At 44.6% G+C, this 26,701-nt stretch overlaps 2 protein-coding genes across 2 annotated transcripts in view; both read right to left on the bottom strand.

Annotated features, from left to right (window-relative positions):
- Window positions 1–402: 402 nt before the first annotated feature.
- On the bottom strand, window positions 403–20,905 carry PPM1F (protein phosphatase, Mg2+/Mn2+ dependent 1F). Its single transcript, XM_087705721.1, has 7 exons — window positions 20,556–20,905; window positions 11,742–11,866; window positions 10,144–10,343; window positions 8,716–8,904; window positions 5,369–5,512; window positions 3,591–3,684; window positions 403–1,740 (listed from the first exon to the last, which is right to left on the bottom strand). The coding sequence occupies exons 1-7, from the start codon at window positions 20,717–20,719 to the stop codon at window positions 1,373–1,375; spliced, it is 1,284 nt and encodes a 427-aa protein (XP_087561847.1). The 5' UTR covers window positions 20,720–20,905; the 3' UTR covers window positions 403–1,372.
- A 2,845-nt stretch (window positions 20,906–23,750) lies between these two features.
- TOP3B (DNA topoisomerase III beta) overlaps window positions 23,751–26,701 on the bottom strand; it is a 28,632-nt gene continuing 25,681 nt past the window's right edge. The window contains exons 17-18 of the mRNA XM_087705720.1: window positions 25,939–26,139; window positions 23,751–24,294 (exon numbers count right to left, since the gene is read on the bottom strand). Of these exons, the coding sequence (XP_087561846.1) occupies window positions 23,810–24,294; window positions 25,939–26,139 (686 nt within the window). The 3' untranslated portion in view covers window positions 23,751–23,809. The remainder of the gene's footprint in view (window positions 24,295–25,938; window positions 26,140–26,701) is intronic.

Genomic DNA, 26,701 nt, shown 5'->3' with positions numbered 1-26,701 from the left:
CAGCATCTCCAAGATCATTTGGTCAAAATTCAAGATGCTTGGCAGCTGACTCATACTTATGATGGTGTGATTCCCTTTTTGCGACCTTCCGACAAGCAAACTTCACAACCGTGTCCCCAACTTAACTGCAGCGGTTCACTTAACGACTGCGGTAAGAAAGGTTCGTAAAATGGGGCAGAGCTCATTTCACAAATGTCTCGTTTAGCAACAGGAATTTTTGATTTCGTTGTGATCATTTAAGTCGAGAGCTGCCTGTATTCTTACGTCTCCATCAGCAGATGAATGACAGCTGCCCATGTCAAAATACCAGTGATAAAACAACAGTAAACATGCACATCTAAAAATCTGATTAAAATAAATCCTCTGAGATAATTTTTTTTGTTAAAAAAAAGAACGGAGAAATAATAAAAGAGTTAAATTTTTAAAAATGACACATGACAATTACACACACACACAAAAACCCCATGCATGGCAATTTATCTGCAATTTAGGTTAACTCAGCTTAGCTTAAGGATACTGTATGACCATATAATGAGTTTGACACAGGTTTGACATATTAAATAATTGAGGACAAGGAAGAGGAGCAGTAGATTCTTATCGCTTATCTACTTCGCTTTCTTAAATCTCGTAGCTGACATTCTTGGCTAGTTTTCTTTGGTATACAAAAGCACAAACACAAAACGCAGAACCAGGCACCCCAATTCTGAACTTAATACTGAATTTCTTTGCGCAAATAAGCCATAGCTTATTCAGTGGGATCCTTTCCAAAAGACCCCTCCAATGCAGTCCCCTTCCAGCCCAAGGCGAATTTAAGCGGCTTCCAATGACACCACCTTGGCTCTCGTCCGAGACAACGGAATAAAAAGAGTAGGAAGGGACCTTGGAGGTCTTCTAGTCCAACCCCCTGCGGAGGCAGGAAACCAAGCAGAAGATGCGAAGACACATTGGAACTTCTCAAGAAACAAGGCCTTCAACCACCAGCCCATCTAAACCTTTTTTTTTTTTTTTACGAAATGCTTCAGCTGTATTATCACTTCAGTCTGATCGACCGACACCTTCTCTGCTCAAACCCCATCCTTTCTCCATGGAAAAGCAAGTCGGCAAGAAGTCCGCCTTTTCTTCTCCTGATGAGGCCTTCAAGAGAAGGTTGGAGTTTCCGTCCCATCCTTTTTCTCCAGCTGTAGAGTTTGACGTTATACCACCCTATGCATGGCCCTGGGCTAAAGAACAGCTGGATGGATTTTCTTTTTCAATGTCAAATCTATTCCAGGCGCCATATTTCATTGTCCGACATAAAAGAGCTGATCTTAAGAACTTGTTGACATCTGAACAATGGGATTTGGCAGCTGCTGCTTTTAAGGTGGATGGTCTTTCAGTTGTTTGCTCCAGAGCTGAAGAAGCTGAAGAAGGCACCTGGTGCGCCCTCATCCCCAAGGCTGGTTTTGGGGTCTCTGAGACAGTCGGCCACGATGTCTTTGGGCTCGCGTAGAAAGAGGACCAGGACGGTGATGTTGTCGGTAGAACCGCTCTCTTTCGCTGCGGCCACCAGCTTCTCCGCGGTCCGAAGGCCGTCTCCGTGGTTTTGCGTTAAGTGTTCCAAGACATGGTCCACCACCTCGACTGGCTGGATGGCATCGAAGAAGCCGTCGCAGGCGAGGAGGACGTAATCTTCCGTCCCCATCAGCTCAAACGACGCACCATCCGCACAGCCAGAAATGTAAGGTTTTTGCAGGAGATCCCCTGTAAAAAAAAAAAAAGGGGGGAGGAGGGGTACCAACGTTTAGTACTGTAAGGTGCCCCAGGCCGCTCCTGAGTGAAGGAGTGGAACATCTGCCAGTTTGAACTGAGGTAACGGGACGTGAGGCAACTGGCAGTTGGAACAGAGTTCTTTTCAGGTGGGGAGGGGAAGTAGAACTCCTTAGCATCAGAGCGTGTTAATTACTGTATAAGAAATACTAATGATCTGATGGTCATTTTGAAAAATCTTTTCTTAGCGAGCATCTAGAAGCCAAGAGGAACATATGTGCCAAATTTCAAGTTTGTAGGCTTTACGGTTCTGGAGATTTCATGATGAGTGAGTGGTATTTGGCTTTTATATATATAGATTGAGGACCACCTGCATTTGCATTACCTAATAATGTGAGCATTAGCCTTGAGTACTAACGTGTGCTTCTGGGCACTTATTGAAAATATTAAAAATATTGCTGCAGATGCTTTGGGAGGGAACAGCACGAAACTCCATTCCTCAATGTGCACTTTGAGATTTGAGTTACTATGGCAATGCACTGTACGGAGCAGTTTTTAATGTGAGCGCCTCAATGGCGGCCAATAGGCCAAGGTTTTCTGAGATACCAATGTTTCCGTGAATAATAAAAAGCAGGTACTGGGATAGGATGGGATGGGATAGGATGGGATGGAGAATAGAATAGAACAGAAAATATGGGAGGGGAGGGGAAAGGAGAATGACAGAAATAATAATAGGATAGGATAGGATAATAGAATAGAATAGAAAATATGGAATGGAATGGAAAATAGAATACAGAAAATGGAATGGAATAGAGAATAGAATAGGATAGGATAGAATAGGATAGGATAATAGAATAGAATAGAAAATATGGAATGGAACGGAACAGAAAATAGAATAGAAAATAGAATAGGGAAAATAGAATGGAATGGAGAATAGGATAGGATAGGATAGGATAATAGAATAGAATAAAAATATGGAATGGAATAGAGAATAGAATAGAGAATAGAATAGAGAATAGAATAGAGAATAGAATAGAATAGAATAGAGAAAATGGAATGGAAAGGAAAATAGAATAGAATAGAGAAAATGGAATAGAGAATAGTATAGGATAGAATAGTATAGGATAATAGAATAGAAAATATGGAATGGAATGGAATAGAAAATAGAATAAAATAGAAAATAGAATAGAGCAAATGGAATGGAGAATAGGACAGGATAGGATAATAGAATAGAATAAAAATATGGAATGGAATAGAGAACAGAGAATAGAATAGAAAAGAGAAAATGGAATGGAATGGAATAGAATAGAGAAAATGGAATGGAATGGAATAGAATAGAGAAAATGGAATGGAATGGAATAGAATAGAAAATAGAATAGAATAGAAAATATTGCAGGGGAGAGGAGAATCACAGAAATAATAATACGATAAGATAGGATGGGACAGCTTAGCTTTATTTGGCCCAATGTGATTGGACACACAAATAATTTAGCCTTTAGAAATTGGAATATGTCTGGCTGTTTCGTTTCTTAATAATCTCATCCTTTATCAATGTCTTGCCCAAAAACCCTTCACTTTGCCGTCATGGTTTTTCTCATAGAAACAATTTTTGGAGGGGTAGTTTCTATTTGTGGAGTCTAACAATCTGAATCAATCCTGCTCGATCGAAAACAAAAAGTTACCATCGATCTCCCAGTGCCCTGATCAGCTGGCTATTATCATTTGGGCTAATTTTCAGCAACAATAGGTAGTTTCATTGACTGACATGTTTGGGCTCAATTGTGGGTCCTAAGCTGAGGACCACCTGTACATATTGTTCAACTAGCTTTAGAAAACACGCTTACCAATTGCTCTGGAAACAGCCAAGGTGCCGTTTACACGCCAACAGTCCATGTATGTTATGCAGCCTCCCAAATCTTCTATGCGTTGTCGTTCGTCCTGTAAAGGCAAGGAAACACACTCACACCTTGTTGAGCCTTGGTTGTGCAAGAACGCAACCGAGAGAAGAGGGATTTGGAAAATGCGATGGAAGAAATATCACGTCCCTTTTCATTTTCATTCAGGCTCTTGAAAACTTCTCAAATGGTTCAGGAAAAAAACAAGATCTCCTCTGAAAGCCTTTTTCAAAATATGTGCTTTACTTTTTCTTACGGAAAGTACTCCCGAGCTCACACAGAGATTGCAGTTCATTTTAACTCTAATTAGCTGATAATCCCGAGTATTTGTTTATAGGGGGAAAATGTCCGGACCAAACGTAATTTCTAATTTTGGATTTTTCCCCTTACCAGAGGGAGCCCCCTTGTGGAGTACTGTGAAGCCGTTACCATGGCAATTCTACTGTGTTGCACAGTAGAAGCCATTTTATGGCAGTATAGTAGAAGTCATTTTAAGGCACAACAGGCTGTATCTTAACAGAACCCAGAGGTTTTAGGGGTATCTTACCCCCAAATATTTTTCTCTAGAGGGTAAGCTGTCTGTACCAGGTTCGGTTAAAATTGCTTGAGGCATTCCAGAATTATGCTGGAACATACTGTACATACATACACACAACTGTTTTTATATAGAGAAGATAGATTTCTTGACTAAGACTCGGCTTCTGTCCATACACAAAGGACAAACCCCAAGATCTAAATTCTGCCTTCAGGAATAACCCAGATATTTTAAATACAACAATGAAGTTTTCACAGAGAGTTTTTGAAGATTAGTTTAACTTTTGGGGCGATCACTTAACAGGTCTTTTTACAGTGAAAAGAGATTGGATTAATTGAATTGATGGAATTAATGTTTGGGATATTTGTGAAGAGATTGTGATTGAAAATAGTATTTTAGTTAAGTACAGATGGGAAAATTTACAACAATTTGTAGACCCATCTAGCCAGAAAGGGAATTCTACCAGAGCCGACATTGTATGTTTAACATAAATTGTGTATCGATCACATACTTTTTTTTACCCAGAGTTATCAATTTTTCCCTGTCTTGTTTCTAGTTATTGGTATTCTTTGTTCTTTTTTAAGTTTTAAGTTGTATTTTTATCTTTTCTGAAGTCAATAAAGTGTTATAACAAAAAGGAAGGACCCAAATATTTTATTGTCTGTACAATCACGTTCGCAGAAAGATTTCTTGAGGAGCATCACTTTAACATTGTAACCTTAATGTTCAGTTGATTCAACAAGTTGTGTGGAGTGCTGCCACAAAGAAGAGGGGGTCAAATTATTCTCCAAAGCACCAGAAGGGAAGGGAAGAAACAATGGAGGGAAACTAATCGAGGAGAGAAGCAACCTAGAACTAAAATTTCCTGACAGGGAGAACAATCAACCAGTAGAACAGCTTGCCTCCAGAAGTTGTGGGGAGGTTTTCAAAAAGAGATTTGTCAAGCGTGATATGTGGGGGGGTCTTCTGATGGAGCAAGGGGTTGGATTAGAAGACCTCCAAGATCCCTTCCAACTGTCTTATTCTGTTATTCTTCAATTAAAAAATAAATAAATCAAGGAAAAGAAAAGAAATCACTTTTTTGGACAACGGGGGGAGAATCTTCCAAGTAGGTCAAATATTGTTTTTATACCAAGGTGAGCCCAAGTAAACATAGCGTACAAATTGTGAAGAACTACACAGGCCAAAATACCTCTCGTTCTGGTTTGTGAGGTTCCATCAGAGTTACAACTTTTCCCTGCTGGACCAGCATCACTTGCGAATCGCCGAGCCACGCTATGTGTAGTTTATCGTCAACCAGGAAACAAGACACCCCTGTGGTGCCGCTCCGAAGCTTCTGCAGAGATGTTTTGAAAAAGCAGGAAAAGTTTATTTGCCCCCCTTCCCCAAGGCTAAAATATAACACATGAGGGAAAAGTCACACCTGTTGATTAACCACATGGCCGAGACAGATCTTCTAGGAATATTCTGCTAAAGGATACAGGTGATCCTCGATTTATAACAAACTAGTTGATAACCCGGTATTTATTTATAGGGGGTAAATGTCCGGACCAAATGTAATTTCAAATGATAGATTTTCACCCTTACCAAAGGGACCCCCTTTGTGGAGTACTACAAAGCTGTTACCATGGCCAACTGCACTGCGCTGTACTATAGAATCCATTTTGCGGCAGTACGGTAGAAGCCATTTTAAGGCACAACAGGCTGTATCTTAACAGAATACACACATCCCAAGGAGGAGCAGAGGGAGTGTCCTCAGATTTACCTCAGTCTCCAGGCAATTGGGCCCTGACAATGCCCTATCAGTGACTCCTCCCACGCCCCACCTCGGAGACCATACACACAGACACAGCCATTTTTATATATTTAGATTGTTTAGTGACTGTTCGCTGTTTACGATGACACTGAAAAAAGTGACTCATGACCTTCTTACACACTTGTGACTGTTGCTGCTGCCCCACGGTCATGCGATCAAAATCCGGGCACTTGGCAACTCTTACAGGTAGTTCTCAACTTACAACAGTCCGTTTAGTGACCGTTCAAAGTTACGACGGCATTGAAAAAAGAGACTTAAGGCCATTTTTCACACTTAGAGGACTGTTGCAGGATCGCCGTGGCCTTGGGGATCCAAGTAATAAATCCACAGCAAGCAAGCCTCCGAGGCATGTAGCTAGATTCCTCGAAGATTACTTTTATTTGGAATTATCCTATTGGCACATACCTGGTGAAAACCAAGTCCAACCTAATTAAAAGTAAAGTAAAGTTTTGAGAAAAGTGTATTTTTGAGGTTTAATGGCTAATAATACTTTTTTTAAAATAGTAACCTAAAATCAGTGGTGGGATTTAGCTGGTCTGCACTTATTCGGGAGAACTGGTTGTTAACTTTCTAAGCAGTTCGGAGAACCGGTTGTTGGAAGAAATCTCCTTTTGTTTCTTTCCACTTTACAGGGCTAATCCTGCAAGGAAGGCAGGAAGGAAACATTCTGGTTTTATTTCTAGCCTAATCTTTATTGCCCTGCTTACAGAAACTGCCTCTCCCGTTAACCCTTATTACATTGTAACTGCTAAGGCGAAGCGCCCATTGACGTGAGTGACGTTGAGTTGGCCACGCCCACCCAGTCATATGACCATTGAGCCACGCCCACCCAGCCCTTCATTAGGGCATAGAACCGGTTGTTAAATTATTTGAATCCCACCGCTGCCTAAAATTATATATCAATGGAAAGATAATTTAATCAGGAATGCAATGCAACAAGGTTTGTTCAATGACCTGTATTCTATGAAAAGTTATAGCCAAATATAGCCAGCAATAAAACCCGAGTTAACAGAAGCCATCATTCCATCTTAGTTTCACATTATAACAGTTGCAGAACTAAAAGACTTGGTCCACTCGATGGGAAGACTCTATAAGGACCTAATTCATGCTAAAGGTTACCCAACTAAGTATTAACTGATGGTGATAATTTTTGTATATTTCATTTTTTCTATGGTGATAATTTTTGTATATCTCATTTTTTCTATGGTGATAATTTTTGTATATATTTTTTTTCTACATGTTTCACGTTTCTTCTTTATCACTGCTATTCTAATGGCAAATCCTTCATAAAAGTTATTGCATTACATTCTTGATTAAATTATCTTTCCATGGATCTATAATTTTATGGTACCCCCTCCAAACAAAAGGGGTGTTATTAGCCATCACGCCTCAAAAATACTGTATACTTTTCCCAAAAAGGTTTCCACAATTTTGGCCACTACTGTCTATATTCTCTTAAAAGGTGGAACTGACACTGAATTGACACCACAGGTTGTGCACCATCCAGATAGGTCTTCTCATCAGTGATTATTAAATAGTAACTGCCACTCAGAAATGCATACAGGTACCTCTTTCCTCCCTCTCTTTCTTCAATTTTTGTAACAAAGACATACATAATTTTACTAAAAACACATTTTATTCCTGGTGGTTTCACTTCAGCCTCTGCACAAGGCCCATTTCATGTATGACAGTTCCTCTTCTAAGTTTCCGGTTTTAAAAACTGTGCAAACCACGTGGGAACCGGAACAAAACCCAAGTGGAATTATTTTTTTAAAAAACGAAAGAAAACAAAGAGATCTTTGTTACCCGTGTGAGTTCTGTTTCCAGCTGAATAACCACAGCTCGCTGATCGCTAATACCGAAACTGCGACACAAAAACTGTGCAGTATTCTCTGCACATACAAAACCACAAGGGCCATTATGTTGGTATAGAAAATGCTTTACAAAGCACACTGCAAATCCATTAATAAATGAAAACTTTTACAGGAAGCCCTCTGATCTTTTTCTTTCCAACGGCAGACACAACAATGAGGCTAACAACGGTTAACTGTAGTGTAATCCCCTACAGTTAGTCCTCAGCTTACGAAAACTGAGGCCAGGATTTCTGTGGTTAAGCAAGAGAGTTTGTTTATTATTTCCTATTTTTCTCACAACTCCCAGTCTCCTGGTGCTTGGCCCAAAGTCACACAGCTGGCTTTCATGTTTGAGGCGTGACTAGAACTCCCAGTCTCCTGGTGCTCGGTCCAAAGTCCCTCAGCTGGGTTTCATGCCTAAGGTGGCACTAAAACTCCCAGTCTCCTGGTGATTGGCCCAAAGCCACCCAGCTGGCTTTCATGTCTGAGGCATGACTAAAACTCCCAGTCTCCTGGTGCTCAGTCCAAAGTCCCCCAGCTGGCTTTCATGTTTGAGGCGTGACTAGAACTCCCAGTCTCCTGGTGCTCGGCCCAAAGTCCCCAGCTGGCTTTCATGTTTGAGGCATGACTAAAACTCCCAGTCTCCTGGTGCTTGGCCCAAAGTCACACAGCTGGCTTTCATGTTTGAGGCGTGACTAGAACTCCCAGTCTCCTGGTGCTCGGCCCAAAGTCCCCAGCTGGCTTTCATGCCTAAGGTGGCAATTGTCAACAGAACACCTTTCCCCAAATTCACCCCTCTAATTTTTACATGTCCTCTGTGGTCACTGATCAATCGGCATTTGGTCCCTTCAAGCCTTCTACCCCACTCACCTCTCTCCTGGCTCTCGAGAGAAACATCTCGTCCGTCTTCTGGAAGGAATCTCTCAGCGCTTCCGCCGGGCTTTCCAGAAGCTTCTCGTGATGCGCCAAGTTGGCATGCAAATGGGCAGCAGCATAATTAGCGGCCTCGATCCCTCCGTGACCATCGTAGACGGCAAAGTAGGCCCGATCTACGCCATCCTTTCGGCGGCAAGGATGAGCAAAGATGGAAGAAAAGAATAAAACGGGTGGGTTGACCCAAGCTTAAAAGAAGTCTCTTTTGGAGAGAAATGAAGTCTTTCTCTGTCTCTTGTCTCTTGTCTTCTCTCTCTCTCCCTCCCTCCCTCCCTCCCTCCCTCTCTCTCTCTCACATACACACACACGTTTTCCAACAACAAAGCCCAGTTCATTCAGATGAACTGCAAGGTCCTTGGTGCTCTCTGTGCTTGGGTGTTTTCTTGAAGATATTTCATTACCCAACTAGGTAACATCATGAGTGCTTGTGGAGAAGAGGAGGAGGAGGAGGAGGAGGATTGTGGGGTCCCTGCTGCTCTATGAGCTTGTTTTCTTGCAGATGTTTCATTACCCAACTAGGTAACATCATCAGTGCTAGAAGAGAGTGGGGCTTGAAGAGAGGAGGAGGAGGAGAAAGAGAGGAGGAGGAGTAAGAGGAGGAGGAGTAAGAGGATTGCGGGGTCCCTGGTGCTCTCTGAGCTTGTTGTTTTCTTGCAGATATTTCATTACCCAACTAGGTAACATCATCAGTGCTAGAAGAGAATAGGGCTTGAAGAGAGGAGGAGGAGAAAGAGGAGGAAGAGGAAGAGGAGAAAGAGGATTGTGTGGTCCCTGCTGCTCTATGAGCTTGTTTTCTTGCAGATGTTTCATTACCCAACTAGGTAATATCATCAGTGCTAGAAGGGAGTGAAGTTTGTGGAAAGGAGAAGAGGAAGGAAGGAAGGAAGGAAGGAAGGAAGGAAGGAAGGAAGGAAGGAAGGGGATGAGAATGAGAGGAAGAAAAAAAGGAAGGAAGATGAGAATGAGTGGAAGGAAGGTAGGAAGGAGGGAAATGAGAATGAGAGGAAGAAAAAAAGAAAGGAAGGAAGGAGAATGAGAGGAAGAAAGAAATAAAGGAAGGAACAAAGAAAGGAAGGAGATGAGAATGAGTGGAAGGAAGGAAGGAAAGAAGGAAGGAAGGACAGATGGACAGTGGGATCCTTGGTGCTCTGAGCTTTCCTTGTAGAGATTTCATTACCAAACTACCATCAGTGTACTGATGATGTTACCTAGTTGGATAATGAAACGTCTGCAAGAAAACAACCAAGCTGAGAAAGTATCGAGAACCTGAAAGATCAGAGGCTGCAGATCCAAAATACGTTAGCGTGATCACAGAGGGCCATTTTTCTACCGGCGTGTCCTCTCCAACTTCTCCTAGAAACTCACCTCCAGGCCAAACAGTTGGTTAAATTCCGGCAGGGAGACATGTCTATCCTCCATCTTCCGTCGAGTATTACGGGTTGTGTGGATCGAAATCTGAAGGTTGCGCTTCGACGGCTTCAGGGCGGGAAGCTCTTTCTGCCATTTGCCACAAGTCTCCAGGAGTTTGTTAAAGAAATGGCGTTGCAAAGGAGCGGCTTCCAACACTGGGTGAATTAAAAAAAAAAAAAAGAATTCACTGAAATAAGTATTTTGAAGGGACATGGTGGCTCAGTGGCTAAGACGCTCAGCTTGTCAATCAGAAAGGCCGGCAGTTCGGTGGTTCGAATCCCTAGTACCGCATAACGGAGTGAGCTCCCGTGACTTGTCCCAGCTTCTGCCAACATAGCAGTTCGAAAGCACATAAAAAAGGTTCACCGACAAAACCGCGAAGCCCTTATCCGCGCCGACATAAGCGCGGAGGGCAAATCCACGCAGTCCGAAGCGCTAAGGAAAAAGGTGAACCTAGCGCGACGACATACCGCGGAGGGCAAATCTGCGCCTTCCGAAGCACTCAGCACCCTAACCCTAACCTAACCCTAAACCTAACCCTAAACCTAACCCTAACCTAACCCTAAACCAAACCCCTAAACCTAATCCTAACCCTTATTTTAATTTAAATTGGCTTTCTGCTGCCGTGCTGTTTTAAAGCACCCTTATGTCGTCGTGCTGTTGTTGCCGCAGTGATGCCGCGGTTTTAGCGACGCGGTTTTGTCGCCACTATTTTGACGAGCGCGGTTTTGTCGGGCCATGCATAAAAAATGCAAGTAGAAAAATAGGAACCACCTTTGGTGGGAAGGGAACAGTGTTCCATGCGCCTTCGGCATTGAGCCATGCCAGCCACATGACCACGGAGACGTCTTTGGACAGCGCTGGCTCTTCGGCTTTGAAACGGAGATGAGCACCGCCCCCTAGAGTCAGGAACGACTAGCACGTATGTGTAAGGGGAACCTTTACCTTAGTATTTTGAAACTTTCACCAAAAGACCTGGTTATCTTCAACCTGGACTTTACAGGTCCTCGACTTACGACCACAATTGCACCCAAAATGTCAGTTCCTAAGCGAGACATGCCTTAAGTGAATTCCCTCCCCCACACGCTTTTACGACTTTTCTTCCACCATTGTTAAGTGAACCGCTTGCAGTTGTTAAATGAGGAACAAGGTGCTTGAGTGAATCTGGGTCTCCAGAAGGTCGCAAAAAGAGGAACACTGGACTCCGGGACACTGCAACCGTCGTAAATGTGAGTCAGTTGTCAAGAATGTAAATCATGTGCTGCAACTGGTGTTAAGTGTGAAAATGGCACGTTTTTCTGTGCCATTGTAAAAAGAAAGGAAAAATTCCGGGATTCAAAACTTTGCACATGTTCAGAAACACGTTTATGCCTTCCAAAGTTGAGGAGAAGAAAAAACTAAGAGGCTGTACACCATCTGGAAGGGGAAAGTTTACACCCATTATCCACTTCCGAATGGTCCGACAGCATTGAGCAGGGGGCAGGACTAGAAGACCTCCGAGGTCCCTTCCAGCTCTATTCTATTCTTATTCTAACTGGAGGCCAAATACTTACAGGCTTCGCTCTCACCAGCTTCATCCTGGTCGATGTTCTGCTTTTTAAAATCGCCGAGGTCACTTTGCAGAATCCCGCTGACTGTGGCGTGAATTAAGGAGGCTGCAAGAAGAGGAGGTGCACCCCTAATTTTAAAAGAAGAAAAAGACGGGGTGAGTGAAAGAGACATGTAGAGAAAACAAGCAAAACAAGAGTTTCCAATAAAGGAGAACACTTGTGTCTCTAGGTTGAAATGAGGGCTGCTTGGTGCTCTCTGAGGTTAGTCGCTCGCTTGCAGAAGTTTTATTACCCAACTAGGTAACATCATCAGGGCTAGAGGGTTTGCAGGACGGAAGAGGAGGACTGTGGGGTCCTTGGTGCTCCCTGAGCTTGGTGGCTTTCTTGCAGACGTTTCATTACCCAACTAGGTAACATCATCAGTGTTAGAAGGAAGTGGGGCAGAGAGGGGAAGGAGGAGGAAGAGGACTGTAGGGTCCTTGATGCTCTCTGAGCTTGGTTTTTTTCTTGCAGACGTTTCATTACCCAACTAGGTAACATCATCAGTGTTAGAAGGGAGTGGGGCAGAGAGGGTTAGGAGGAAGAGGAGGGGGAGGAGGAGGACTGTAGGGTCCTTGATGCTTTCTGAGCTTGGTTTTTTTCTTGCAGACATTTCATTACCCAACTAGGTAACATCATAAGTGTTAAAAGGGAGTGGGGCAGAGAGGGGAAGGAGGAGGAGGAGGAGGACTGTAGGGTCCTTGGTGCTCCCTGAGCTTGGTGGCTTTCTTGCAGACGTTTCATTACCCAACTATGTAACATCATGAGTGTTAGAAGGAAGTGGGGGAGAGAGGGGGAGGAGGAGGAGGACTGTGGGGGTGCTTGATGCTCTCTGAGCTTGGTTTTTTCTTGCAGACGTTTCATTACCCAACTAGGTAACATCATCAGTGCTAGAAGAGAGTGGGCAGAGAGGAGGAGGAGGAGGAGGAGGAGGAGGAGGAGGAGGAGGAGGAGGAGGAGGAGGAGGAGGAGGAGGAGGAGGACGACGACTGTAGGGTCCTTGGTGCTCCCTGAGCTTGGTGGCTTTCTTGCAGACATTTCATTACCCAACTAGGTAACATTATCAGTGTTAGAAGGGGTAGAAGAGGAGGAGGAGGAGGAGGAGGAGGAGGAGGAGGAGGAGGAGGAGGAGGAGGAGGAGGAGGAGGAGGAGGAGGAGGAGGACTGTGAGGTCTTTGGTGCCCCCTGAGCTTGGTAGTTTCTTTGCAGATGTCTCATGACCCAACTAGGTAAGATCTTCAGTGTTAAACATGAGAGGAAGAGAAAGAAGAGGAGGTGGAGGACTATGGGGTCTTTGATGCTAGTTTCTTTGCAGATTTTTCATGACCCAACTAGGTAACATCTTCAGTGTTAGACGTGAGGAGGAGGAGGAAGAAGAAGAAGAGGAGGAAGAGAGAGGAGGAGGACTGTGGGGTCCTTGGTCTTCTCTGATGAGTGAGTGGTGAGTATTTTTCACAACTTTCATTACCCAACTAGGTAACATCTTCAGTGTTAGAATGGAGTGGGGTTTGCGGAGAGGAGGAGGGGGGGTAGGGGTAGGAGGAATCTGTTCGGCTGCTTGCTTGCAGACCCAACTAAGGAACATCATCAAGGGAGGAGGAGGAGATGCTCCCTCAGCTTGGTTGTTTTCTTGCAGACATTTCATTGCCAAACTAGGTAACGTCATCAGTGCTGGTAAGGAGCGGGGTTTATACAAACTGAGAGCAAAGCTGAAGGTTGTGGCTGCTATTTATGGGAGGCCTTTTCGTTCCTACAAACTCCACATCAACTCAATTACAAGCTGCAACAATTTCTCCTAGAAAAGCTTCGAACAACCCAGTCAGTTTCTAACTTTCTTTCCAATCCCAGCTCCGAACGGTTTCCCCTCTTTCCTCTGCAGGGCGAGGGGGGTTATTTTCAGCGCCAAGCTAATCCCTGGAATTTCCTGTTATTCTTCTCCCTTTCTCAAAAATAAATAAATATTTTTAAAAAAATCCTATTCTGCCCCGTGACTGGAAACCATCGCTTCCTTTTTTTCCTTTCAAAATTTCCTACCGGATATAGCCTGTGCAAGGATATACTCTGCTTCTTTTGTCCTGGGGATGTTGGGGTCGGCCCAGCGGAGCTGGCAGCAGATTCGGACAGTGAGGAGGTTGGGGAGGAAGATGGGCCAGTCCTGGAGTCTGGGGAAGGTTCGGACGAGGGCTCTGTGTTGGAGGCAGAGAGAGGGACAGAGCCGTATGCCAGTTATCAGCTGCCTTCAGAGTTGGACATCAATGGGGCAGAAGAACAGTTGGAGCCTGTTCCCAGTGTGCGCATGCGAAGAGTTGCCAGACAAAGGGAAGAGCTAAAGAACAGGAGTCGACTTCAGAGTAAAGCCACAGAGGGACGGTGAATGTTCCCTCCCAGAGGAAATAAAAGAGGAGCGAAAGGGGAGTGGAGTTTACAGGAAACAATTAGTTCACTTAATTGGTTCGTGACCCTCCGAGGCTCCTTGGGAAGTTTTACAGATCTCGGCCTGGCAGCTCTCCAAGCCAGATAAGGTCTGTGACTGTAAATCCTCCCTCGAAAGACGTTGCTGGATGTGAATGAGCAGAATTCACAGTCAATTAATAAAAGGGATTTCTGTCGGCACCAGGAGTTTGCTTCATGCTCTTGGGAAGCCTACATCGTAGTAGCTTCCTTGCAAATCATGAGAATCTGCCTCGTGATAAGATAAAACAAATCCACGATAAGCACATTTTGCAGCCCCGTCAGGTGTGATGTTCAGTGGTGTAAATTGCACTAAAAGGGATTTGATTTGTTCACAGTTGAAACCAAGAAAGAATTCAGTCTTGTCTGTTTTAATTTTTATGCTGCAACTCTGGGCAGCGTGTAGATTGTCCAACGAATGGAAAAATAATTAAAATATATTAAAAACCCTATACAGGTAGTCCTTGAGTTACAACCACAACGAGCCTAAAAGAGCAGGACCGTTTTTAAGCGAGTTTTGCCCCGTTTTACGACCTTGCTTGCCACAGTTGTTAAACAAATCATTGCAATTTGGTCGTTAAGTGAATCATTGACTTTGCTTGGTCAGAAGGTCTCAAAAGGGGATCACATGACCCCAGGACACTGCAACGGTCGTAAATACAGGCGGTCCTCAATGTATGACCACAACGGACCCCCAAATCTCTGTTGCTAAGGGAGATATTTGTTAAGTGAATTTTGCACCGTTTCATGACCTTTCTTTGCCACCGTTGTTAAGTGAATCACTGCAGTTAGTAACATGGTTGCTAAGAGGATCTGGCTCCCCCCCCCCAGTTTCCCCATCGTCCGAATTTTGATCACGTAAGCATGAGGTGGGTGGGGGGAATGCTGCAACCTTCATAAATGTGGGGGGGGGGTAATAAATCACTTTTTTCATTGCCGTTGTAAATTTCAACGGCCACTAAACAAGTAGATTGCCGTAAGTAGAGGACTACATTTTTTTTATTTTTAAAAAAATGAAATTTAATTCCACCCGACTGGAGAAATATAACATCGCCCCTGGCTACGTTTTTGCAAGGTAGGGTGATTTCCCCATTCGAAGAGGGCAAGAAAATTCCGCACACGTTTTGACTTGCTCAAAACCTTTCGCGTTTCAAGACTAATAAACCTTGCCAAAATTGCAGTGACGTGAGATCAGAAATATGCCGTATCATCCATCATTTAGGACAGGCTCCACTGAATTCGACTGAGGAATGCACAGAATTACAGGTAGTTCTCAACTTACAGCGATTCATTTCATAACCATTGCAATTCTTTTCTTTTGCCAAGTTTTATTTTTTTAATTTTTCATTCTCTTACATTCCATTTGTAAGTATACATTCACATAAATAATTGCCTTTCGGAAGTTGTGGAAGCGCCATCCCTGGAAGCTTTCAAGAGGAGACTGGACTGGCATTGGTCAGAAATGGTGTAGGGTCTCCTGCTTGGGCTGGGAGGGTTGGACTAGATGACCTATAAGGTCCCTTCTGTTCTGTTCTGGTTGAGATCTCTGACTAGAATAATGGCCAGTCACTCTAGAAAGAGTGCCGAGATGAACAACAAAGGTGATTATGGGAGTAGGGGCTAAAACAGAACTAATTCAGGAACCAGGCATGGCTAGTCTAGGGAAGAGAAGGATCAGGGGAGACAGGATAGCAGCCCTCCAATATCTGAGGGGCTGCCCCAGAGAGGAGGGGGTCAAGCTATTTTCCAAGGCACCCAAAGGCCAAACAAGGAAGAATGGATGGAAACTGACCAAAGAGAGATTCAACCTGGAAATAAGGAGGAATCTTCTGACAGTGAGAACAACCAACTAACAGAACAGAAGTTGCCTTCGGAAGTTGTGGGAGCTTCATCCCTGGAGGCTTTCAAGAAGACCCTGGACTGCCATCTGTCAGAAATAGTGTATAGGGTCTCTCACTTGGGGGAGGGGGGGTTGGACTAGATGACTTATAAGGTCCCTTCCAGCTCTGTTGTTGTTATTATTATCTATTTTATTTATTAAACATGAAATTCAGTCAACTGAACATTTTAAAATGGATCAAAATATTATTGACTATTATTATACAATTGTATCACAGCGGCCAGTTGTTTCGCCGGATTTGGCATTGGTTACTAGTCGGGCCCCACCCAGGGGCCTAGGACGTCGTAACGTATTTTCGTAATATGCGTGCAGATCCAAGCAGTGCGGCTTTTTGCATTTGACTGATGGTGATTTTGTCAATTTTTAACTGTTTTAAATGTAATTCCAGTGCTTTTGGAATAGCACCCAGTGTGCCAATTACCACTGGAATTATCACTGCTGGTTTGTGCCATAGTTGTTGAATTTCGATTTTTAAGTCCTGGTATCTTGCGATTTTTTCATGTTCCTTCTCGGCGACACTGCTATCACCTGGTATTGCGATGTCTATGATTGTGACCTTATTTTTCTCAACCAGTGTGATGTCTGGTGTATTATGCGCCAGTATTTTGTCCGTTTGTATGCGAAAATCCCACAAGATCTTGACCATCTGATTTTCAGTGACTTTTTCAGGCTGATGTTCCCACCAGTTTGTTGCTGTTTTAATATTATAATTTTTGCACAAATTCCAATGGATCATTTGTGCTACTGAATTGTGCCGCAATTTATAATCAGTCTGCGCGATTTTCTTACAGCAGCTGAGTATGCGATCAACAGTTTCATCAGCTTCTTTGCAAAGTCTGCATTTGGCATCATCAGAGGATTTTTCGATTTTGGCCTTAATGGCATTATTATTATTATTATTGATGATATATACTTTCTAGGTCTAATTATTATATGTGGTTAATCTTTGGTGAGATTATTATTATTATTATTATTACTATTATTATTACTTCTACTATTATTACTATTATTATACTTCATTCATTAAACATGAAACTCAGCCAACTGAACATTTGAAAATGCATCACAAATACCAGTGACTGGTGCTAATGGTTGATACGGGTTGCTGCCAGTGTCCTAGGTATCAACCAAGCACCTTCTTAAAATATACGATGTTCCGAGTAGCGCTGTTTTTTGCAGTTCCACTGGTGTTATTGCAGGAAGCTGAAATTTGTTGATGTATCTTATAAAATTCTTGGACATGGTATTATTGGACATCATCATCATCATCATTATCAGTAGTAGTAGTAATAGTAGTACTGTAAGCTCAGAGTCAGTATCCAACATGCAACATTAAGTAACCCAGAGGAATTTTCACTAAATGTCTACAAGTGTATTAAACCAGCAATGACCCTGGATTTATCAACCTCCCAAATTAGACTTTGGAGAACTTCTGCGATAAAACTAAAAAGCTATTTCACAGACCTCAAGGCTCCGGCTTAGAAATATTTATCTAACCATTGTCCTGTTTATTTCCACACTTCCTTTCATGAAAGGGCAGGTTAGTTCAAAAACTTGAAGGCCTTTGAAATCAGGTGCTGGAGAAGACTCCTGCAAGTCCCTTGGACTGCAAGGCGATCCAACCGGTCAGTCCTAGAGGAGATCCACCCTGACTGCTCTTTAGAAGGCCAGATCCTGAAGAGGAAACTCAAAATACTTTGGCCACCTGATGAGAAAGAAGAAGGACTCACTGGAGAAGAGCTTAATGCTGGAAACGATGTTGCTCCATCAATCATTATCAACCTACCTACCTATCAACCTACCTACCTACCTATCTCTAACTCTTATCTCCCTACATACCTATCATCCATTCATACATCTATCTTTTAGCACTTTTTAAATGTTTTCCTTTTTACATATTAGTTTATCTTTGAATTTGTAAACTCTAATAAAATTTATTACTTAACAAAAAAAGGAAGGAGAAAGTACTTCCCTCTCCAACAAGATCCTGGCTGAGTAAGATAAGAGTCAGAAGGTCAATGATGATTGGGAAAAAAAATCCGTTTATTTTGTGAATTCCATGAACATCCACCCATCCACCCACCTGTCCGTCCATCCATCCATCCATCCATCCATCCAATTACCTACCTATCCCTATCTATCTACTTACCTTTGTATCTACCCATTTATCAATATCTATCATCTACCTATCTACCAACCTATTCTTGTTTATCTCCCTTGGACCAGAGGGGATCCAACCGGTCAGTCCTAGAGGAGATCCACCCTGACTGCTCTTTAGAAGGCCAGACCCTGAAGAGGAAACTCAAATACTTTGGCCACCTAATGAGAAGGAAGGACTCCCTGGAGAAGAGCCTCATGCTGGGAACGATGGAGGGAAAAAGAAGAAAGGAACAACAGAGAATGAGGTGGCTGGATGGAGTCACTGAAGGAGCTGGCATGAGCTTAAATGGACTCCAGTGGATGGTAGAGGACAGGAAGGCCCGGAGGAACGTTGTCCAGGGGGTCGCGATGGGTCAGACACGACTTCGCAACTCACAACAACAGTTCAAACAAAAGAAGATTGCATAAAGCAAAATTACAAAATCTTGGCCTTGAATCCAGACAGTTTTGTCTTCAAAGGGTTAAGTAGTCTTGTAAACGAAGGCCCAAAACATAACAACCATCCATAACAAACTTCCATAATTTTGATCAAGGGAAAACAGACCACAGAGAGGCAGGGAGGGGAAAGATGAGAGGTAGATCACAACAACCCCAACAGGTCATAAAATGAGATGTGACTCACTTAACAACCAACTAACTCTATGTAAAAATGAACGGCCTGGCTGGAATGAATCTGGGTTAGGTGACTTTTCCCCTCCTTATTGCATGAAGCACCTTAGGGCAGTGTTTTTCAACCACTGTGCCGCGGCACACTAGTGTGCCGTGACATAGTGTAAGGTGTGCCGTGGGAAAATTACTTTATATATAGTCAATATAGGCACAGAGTTAAAATTTTTTAACATTTTCTAATGGTGGTGTGCCTCGTGATTTTTTTCATGAAAAAAGTGTGCCTTTGCACAAAAAGGTTGAAAAACACTGCCTTAGGGGACCTCAAAGATTCTGGAAAAGTTTGAACTGAGGAAGCAGGTGAGGTATTCAATGCAAAGCTAGCACTGATGATGTTACCTAGTTGGGTAATGAAATGTCTGCAAAAAAAAAAAAAGCTGAGAGAGCACCCAGGACCCCATAATCCTCCTCTTCTTCCTCCTCTCCACAAACCCCACTCCTTTCTAGCATTGATGAGGTCACCTAGTTGGATAATGAAATGTCTACAAGGAAACAACTAAGCTCAGAGAGGACTCAGGACCCCATAATCCTCCTCCTCTCTCCACTCTGGACACCCCACTCCCTTTTCACACTGATGATGTTCCCTAGTTGGGTCATGAAAGGTCTGGAAGCAAACAACAAAGCTCAAAGAGCACCAAGGACCCAACAATCCTCTTCCTTCTCCTCCCTCCCTCCTATCAACACACCCCACTTCCTTCCTCCACTGATGATGTTACCTACTAGGGTCATAAGACATCTGCAAGGAAGCAACCAAGCTTAGAGAACACCAAGGACCCTGCAGTCCTCTTCCCTACACTTCCCACCTTCTCCTCCTCTCAGCACACCCCACTCCCTTTAGCCCTGATGATGTTCCCTAGTTGGGTCACGAAACATCTCCCAGGAAATCACCAAGCTCAGAGAACACCAAAGACCCCCACAATTCAACCCTGAGCTACCAAGACCCTCTTCTACCACCCTATCCCACACCTTACGTAACCAACACAAGGGCCGATTCCCCGGCCAGTTGGAAACCCACCCAGCCCGAACTCCAAAGCCAATCCATCCGCTCCTCACACCAAGCCTCGCTCACCCCATCCCACCCTTGCAAAAGCGGCTGTCTCCTTACTTGAAGCAACCTGCAGGAAAATATCCTGTGACCCTTTTTGCAAAAAAGAAGGGCCCACGGACCCTTCCACGCATGTCCGTGCAAAAAAACAAAAAAAATCGAAATTGCACCCTCCCTCTGTGCCTTGCAACGCCCGCGTGGAGGAAACACGTGCCATGCATTTCCCCCCCTTCCACGCACTTCCTTGCAAAGCAATCCGGGACAGCCAGGGTCCCTTTTCCCCACGCGAAGCATCCTTCACCACCACCCCCTTACACAAAGCCACCCGCAAGACAATGATCCCGGCCCGTTTTGCAAAAAGGAAGGGCCCACGCGTGGGGCTCTGCTGGCCGAACCACGCACCCTGCCACTCCGCCTCCCACGCGTGCCCGTGCAACCCCCCCCCGAAAAAGAATTGCACCCGCCCTCGTGGTCTTGCAATACCCGCGTGGAGGAGGGAAAGCGCTAGCCCTTGTCCGTTGTTCCCACCCCCACCCCCCACGCGTGTCCGGCTCACCTCCTGCCCAGGAACCCGCGAGCCCCTTCGGCCCATTCGGCCGCCGCTTCGTCCGGGCGGAGCAAAGCGGTGGAAGCGCTCCAGGGCGGCGGCTCGGCGGGGCCCACGGGGCCCGGGAAATCGCGCAGGAAGGCGGCCAGCCAAGGGAGCTCCGGCCGAGCCATGGCCGAAAGAGAGGGAGAGTGAGGCCGGCTTGGAGGCGGCGCCCGGCGGGGGCAAACGGGCCGCCCACCCGGGGCTTCCTTCCTGCACCCCCCCCCGCCCTCCCTCCAATGGGGAAAGGGGGAGGAGGGGGGGAAAAAGGGGAAGGGGAGGGCAGCCCCCCCCGCCTTGCAGCTCCGATGGGCGAGGAAAAGCCAGCCTTTTTTTCTAACAACCCCCCCCACCCCCCCAATGCAAAACTTTTCCTGTTTGGACGGGCTGGGGGGGTGGAGGGGGGGGAACCAACCGGCTTCCTGGGCGGGTCGTTCAAAGGGAGGAAAAGCAGCGCAAAAGTTTTTTTTTCCTTGGGGTGGGGGTGGACAGCGAGCGGGCTTTCCCGGGGAGGGGACGTCTTTTAAGGCAACACACACACACACCGAAAAAACCACGGTTTTCTACTCATAGGATATCAGCCTGTTTTGGGGGGGCAGAGGGGAGACCGCTGGATTTCTTGGGGGTGTCCTTTAAGGCGGGATAGATAGATAGATAGATAGATAGATAGATAGATAGATAGATAGATAGATAGATAGATAGATAGATAGATAGATAGATAGATAGATGATAGATTATAACTAGAAACTAGATATGATATATAGATGATATATGATATATAAATGATAGGTAGATGATATAGATCGATATAGATGATTGATAGATATGATAGATGATAAATTGATATAGGTGATATAATAGATATTAGAACATAGATGATTCATAGATGATAGATATAATATATAGATGATTGATAGATGATTGATGATGATAAATTGATATAAAGATAGATATTATAGATGATATAGATAGATGATTGATAGATGATAGATATGATAGATATGATAAATATATAGATGATAAAGATAGATATAATAGATGATATAGAAGATAGATGATTAGATATGATATATAGATGATTGATGATGATAAATTGATATAGTTAGATGATATAGATATTAGATATAGAAGATTGATATAGAAGATAGATGATTGATTGATAGATGATAAATTGATATAGTTAGATGATAGATATAATATATAATAGATAGATGATATAGATTATAGCTATGATAGATGGTAGATAGACCTTTCTCTCTCTCTCTCTCTCTCTCTCTCTCTCTCTCTCTCTCTCTCCCTCTCTCTGTCTCACACACACATACACAAAACTGGGGGTGTCCTTTAATACAAAAAATAAATAAAAATAAATGGCACATCTTTCTACTGCTACCTCCCTTGCAAAAGTTTTCTTCCCCCCCTTTTTTTCTAGGGGACACCTACAGGTTTCCGGGGGGGGGGGGAGTTTGTCCTCATAGCTCTGCTCTTTAAAAAAAAAAGAAGATATTTCAAAGATATACACTACTATATGTGTTTAGGATCATGCTGCCCTTGGTGACCTCCAAGCTTCCTCGTTTCCTTACAGACGTTTCATTACCCAACTATGTAACATCAGTGTTTTCTGGGCATTTAGGATCCGATGGTGGGGAGGAAAAATCCATCCGGTTCAGTTCCCAAGCTGGGAGAAAGACACTGAAAACAACATGGAGGCCACTGACCAACTGATTGGCTGAGTACATGGAGTTTTGTAAGTTTCAGAGACGCTGCTGGTGTGGGTTGTGCAATGTCTGAAATGCTCCTTAGGAGATTGTGCAACGAAGTGAGCTCTGTGTCTTCTGCTAAATGGTAGTGGGTTGATCCTATTATAGCTCATGGTTTTCATCCTGCACTGGATCTTGGGTGAGGGGCTGCTGCACTCATCCTACCCTTCTGCTTTTCGTTAGCTGTCAAACTCGGGTGCAAGGAGTTTCAAAACATCCCGTTTTGACTCAAATTTCTACCTGCAGTGTTTGATTTGCTTATGAATAGAGTCATCTAGATAGTCGTCTTTCGATAACCTCTTTTATCTTCTTAAGGGCTATTAAGAAAGACCGGGGATGCACTGTTTTCTGCTTCTAAAAACACGTTTCTCCATTTCTTTTAAGGAAATATAATATTCCGCCTTTTTTAAAAAAAAAATACCGTTTTCCCGAAAATAAGACCACCCCGGATAATAAGCCCAATCGGTCGTTTGAGTGCATATGCTAAAATAATCCCTCCCCTGAAAATAAACCCTGCCCTAAAATATTTAAACACATGCGCAGTCGTTCCCCACCATTTTCAGAGGGGAGGGGGGACATGTCCCACGCGCCCCATGGGCACCTGCCATCCACGCGGAACAGCCTCACAGAGGCCGCTCCCGCAAACCCTAGCTACTGCACCCCTTCTATTAGTGGCGGCCGCAAAAAGAGGCCCAGCGACGCCAGGGCTGGCAAGCGTGTGCCAGAAACAGAGACAGAACTTCCGGCTCTCTCTGGATCAGCTGGTCCACGGGCCGAGGTTTAAGCGGCCTCCTGCACCTCAAAAATAATAAGATAATAATAATAAGGCCAAGCACTTATTTCGGGGGCCCCAAAAGAAAATAAGACCTTGTCAAATATTGCTCAAATATTTTGAGAAGTAACACGTTTTCCAGTGGTGGGTTTCAAATTTTTTTAGAACCTCTTCTGTAGGTGTGGTCTGCTTTGTGGGAGTGGCTTGCTGGCCATGTGACCGGGTGGGAGTGGCTTGCCGACCATGTGACCGGGTAGGCGTGGCCAACTTGTGAAATGTGGTGAAACTCACTGAACAACGCTCTTGCTTAGCAACCAAAATGTTGGCTCAGAAACTCTGGCATTGAAGTGTGCAAGTCTTAAAGCTGTCAAGTGACAAGACCCTTGCACCCTTAACCCTTTAGAAAAAAAACCCCAGGGGTGTTCAAACTTGACAGCTTTAAGACTTGTGGACTTCAACTCCCAGAATTCCTCCTCTGGCTCTTCATCTTGATGATGTGCAGACGAGCGGAGGGAGGGAGCTGGAACCGGATCTAAACGGCACTGTAGATTTGTGGAACCTCTTCTATAGAAGCAGTTAGAACTGGCAGGAACCCACCCCTGGTGTTTTAAAATAAGACCCTGTCTCAAAATATTTCATTCTTTTGGGTGGGGGGATTTTATTACGAAAGGCTTCCGGGTACCAACGACGCATCATACAAAATAAGCTGCGAGGGCCGCCATCTTGTCTTTCGGCTTCTTCGGGGGCTGACGGCCCCCAAGCCGCCGTCCCTTGCCTCCTCTCCCTCGCCCCTGCCGCTTGCCCTGCCCGCCCCGGTGCATGGGGTGTTTCATGGCTGCGTGCTTCAATTCCACCAGGTCCTGGAAGACGGGGTCGCAGAAGACGCAGCCGGCGTGCTGGGTCTCGCCGCCGGGCAGCGGCGACTTGGCCTTGTTGAAATCCACGTCCACCAGGGCAGCGTCGCAGGTGTCACACGTCTCGGCCGAGACCCGCACCCTGTGGGCGTTTTCAAAGAAGTGCACCACCACGTTGCATTTGTTGCAGGCCATTTTCCACTTGGGCCCGGAGATGGGATCCAACACCAAGACCCCACTTTCGCACTCGACGCACTGGCCGATGCCAAGCAGGTTCAGCGAATGTTGGCAGTTGGGGTGGGTGCATTCGTTGCAACCCATTCCTGGTGGCGTGGGGGAAGCAAGAAGAAGAAGAAGAAGCAGCTGGGTTTATAAAATAAATACAGGTAGTCCTCGAGTCACAACGGTTGGCGGAGGGACCATTCAAAGTTATGACGTCAGTGAGGCAGAAGAACAGCTGGAGCCTGCTCCCAGTGTGCGCATTCCCAGAGTTGCCAGACGAAGGGAACAGCTAAAGAACAGGGGTCGACTTGGGAGTAAGGCGCTGAATGAAGTGACTTACGACCGGTTTTCACTGATACCACCTTCCCAGCGTCCCCATAGTCAAGGGATTAACTGTTGTGTTGGAGAGGAACATGGGCCAGTCCTGGAGGCTGGGGAGGGCTCGGACGAGGGCTCTGCGTGGGAGGCAGAGAGGGGGCCAAGGCAGTTCTCAGCTGCCTTCGGAGCCAGACAGCAGTGAGGCAGAGGAACAACTGGAGCCTGTTCCCAGTGTGCGCATGCGCGGAGCTATTCATCGTCCCCCTGTGACCTTACTCCCAAGTCAACCCCCTGTTCTTTAGCTGCTCCCTTTGTCTGGCAACTCTGCGCATGCGCACACTGGGAACAGGCTCCAGCTGTTCTTCTGCCCCACTGATGTCTGACTCTGAAGGCAGCTGATAACTGGCATAGGGCTCTGGCCCCCTCTCTGCTTCCGACACAGAGCTCTCATCCGAGCCTTTCCCAGACTCCAGGACTGGCCCATGTCCCTCCCCAGCCTCCTCACTGTCTGAATCTGCTGTGGGCCACAACACATTTTCTATAGTTTATCATTCATTACTCCTTTTTTCTAGGAGATTCAGGCCAATGAAATTTGGGTGTAACGGGATCCTTTTTTTACCCTGAGTGAAAATGCCATCTTTAGGAATGGATCACTTGCAGGATAAAAATCTTGTAAGTTCAGCCAAATTCCTTCCCTTGAAGATCTTCCAGCAATAATGGGAAATGGGAGGAACCTGAAAATTCATGGCAGGAATTGCTGGTCACGGCTGGAAGGAAATCTACAGGAGCCAAATTAGGCCTCGAGCAAGGACAGATCCGATTCCAAGTTAACATCGGATCCCTAGCAATCTTCAGCGTCCCAAAATAGATGCGCGGATTCCAGCTGAAAGAATCAGCTGCAGCCATAGCATGCTTAGAATAAAGCAGAGAGAAATCGGTACCAATCAACATTAATGTTGTTTCTTAAATTTGGCTATTTGAAGGTAGGTGGACTTCAACTCCTAGAATTCTCCAGCCACTGTGCTTTAAGACGGGTCACTTAAACTCCCAGAATTCCCCAGCCAGTGCTTTAAGAGGATTTAAACTCCCAGAATTCCCCAGGCAGCGTGATTTAAGAGGAGTGACTTAAAAACTCCCAGAATTCTCCAATATCTTTTAAGATGGGTAGACACAACTCCCAGAATTCTCCAGCCAGCATGCTTTAAGAGTGGTGACTTCCAACTCCCAGAATTCCTCAAGCTTTAAAGTGCGGGGATTTCAACTCCCAAAATTTTGGGATTGAAGTCCATCCGTCTTCAATTGGCCAAGGTTGAGAAAATACAAGACTATATTGTATTTGCATTATAAGTTATAATACAATATATTATATTGTATTACAATACAATATATTGTTTTGTAAGTTTATATCTCCTTCTGCAAAATCTCACCTTTCTTCATATCCCTAAAAGGAGGGTTATTGTAACAGTAAGGGCAAAGGGGGTAACTCTTCCCCCTGGAACCGGAAGACCACAGCACCAGCTCAAAATCATCCAGAGGGCATCGCAACTCTTTGTAGAGTTTGATTGTCCCATTCTGGGGAAGGCTGTAGGTCTCGTCGCAGTGCGAGCAGTGGAGACGGCTTGGCTGGCCTAAAACACAAGAAACAAAGGAATAAAGCTCAACACTTTTAAGAAAATAGTTTCTGAAAGAAGAACCATTTCATTTAGATTTTTAGTTATAAAATAGCTGATAACCCAGCGTTGCCCGGATATTTATTTATCCTAATCCTTTATTAGATAGGAAAACTCTGATTTTGTTGAAAATATCCACACCAATCGTAATTTCTAATGTTGGATTTTCCCCATTACCAGAGGGAGCCCCCTTGTGGAGTACTATGAAGCCATTACCATGGCGACTTCACTGCGCTGTACAGTAGAAGCCATTTTGCGGCAGTACGGTAGAAGCCATTTTAAGGCACAACAGGCTGTAACTTAACAGAACACACACCCCGAGGGGCGTCAGGGTTGTCTTACCCCCACAGTATTTTTTTCCAGAGAGTAAGTCATCTTTGTACCAAGTTTCGTTGAAATTGCTTGAGAATTGAAATTGCTCCAGAATTATGCTGGAACATACACACACACACACACACACACACAGAGCCATTTTTATATATGTATATAGATAAAATTCCATAAAGGATATTTAGTCTCT

Source organism: Thamnophis sirtalis, unplaced genomic scaffold (genome assembly GCF_051295495.1).
Source record: "Thamnophis sirtalis isolate CommonGarterSnake01/CBP01778 unplaced genomic scaffold, rThaSir2_p1.2 scaffold_2, whole genome shotgun sequence".
Classification (NCBI taxonomy): Eukaryota; Metazoa; Chordata; class Lepidosauria; order Squamata; family Natricidae; genus Thamnophis; species Thamnophis sirtalis.
The sequence above is the reverse complement of the archived record's forward strand: the minus strand, read 5'-3'. Positions and strand labels throughout refer to the sequence as shown.

What these genes read in the sequence shown, in the direction of transcription:
- PPM1F (XM_087705721.1), bottom strand. Translation starts at nt 20,719, where the DNA reads ATGGCTCGGCCGGAGCTCCCTTGGCTGGCCGCCTTCCTGCGCGATTTC. An exon ending in CGCGGGTTCCTGGGCAGGAG is followed by an intron (nt 11,867 to 20,555) that starts GTGAGCCGGACA and finishes TTTTAAAATTAG; the next exon opens with GGGTGCACCTCCTCTTCTTG. An exon ending in TCTCGAGAGCCAGGAGAGAG is followed by an intron (nt 5,513 to 8,715) that starts GTGAGTGGGGTA and finishes ACATCTCTGCAG; the next exon opens with AAGCTTCGGAGCGGCACCAC.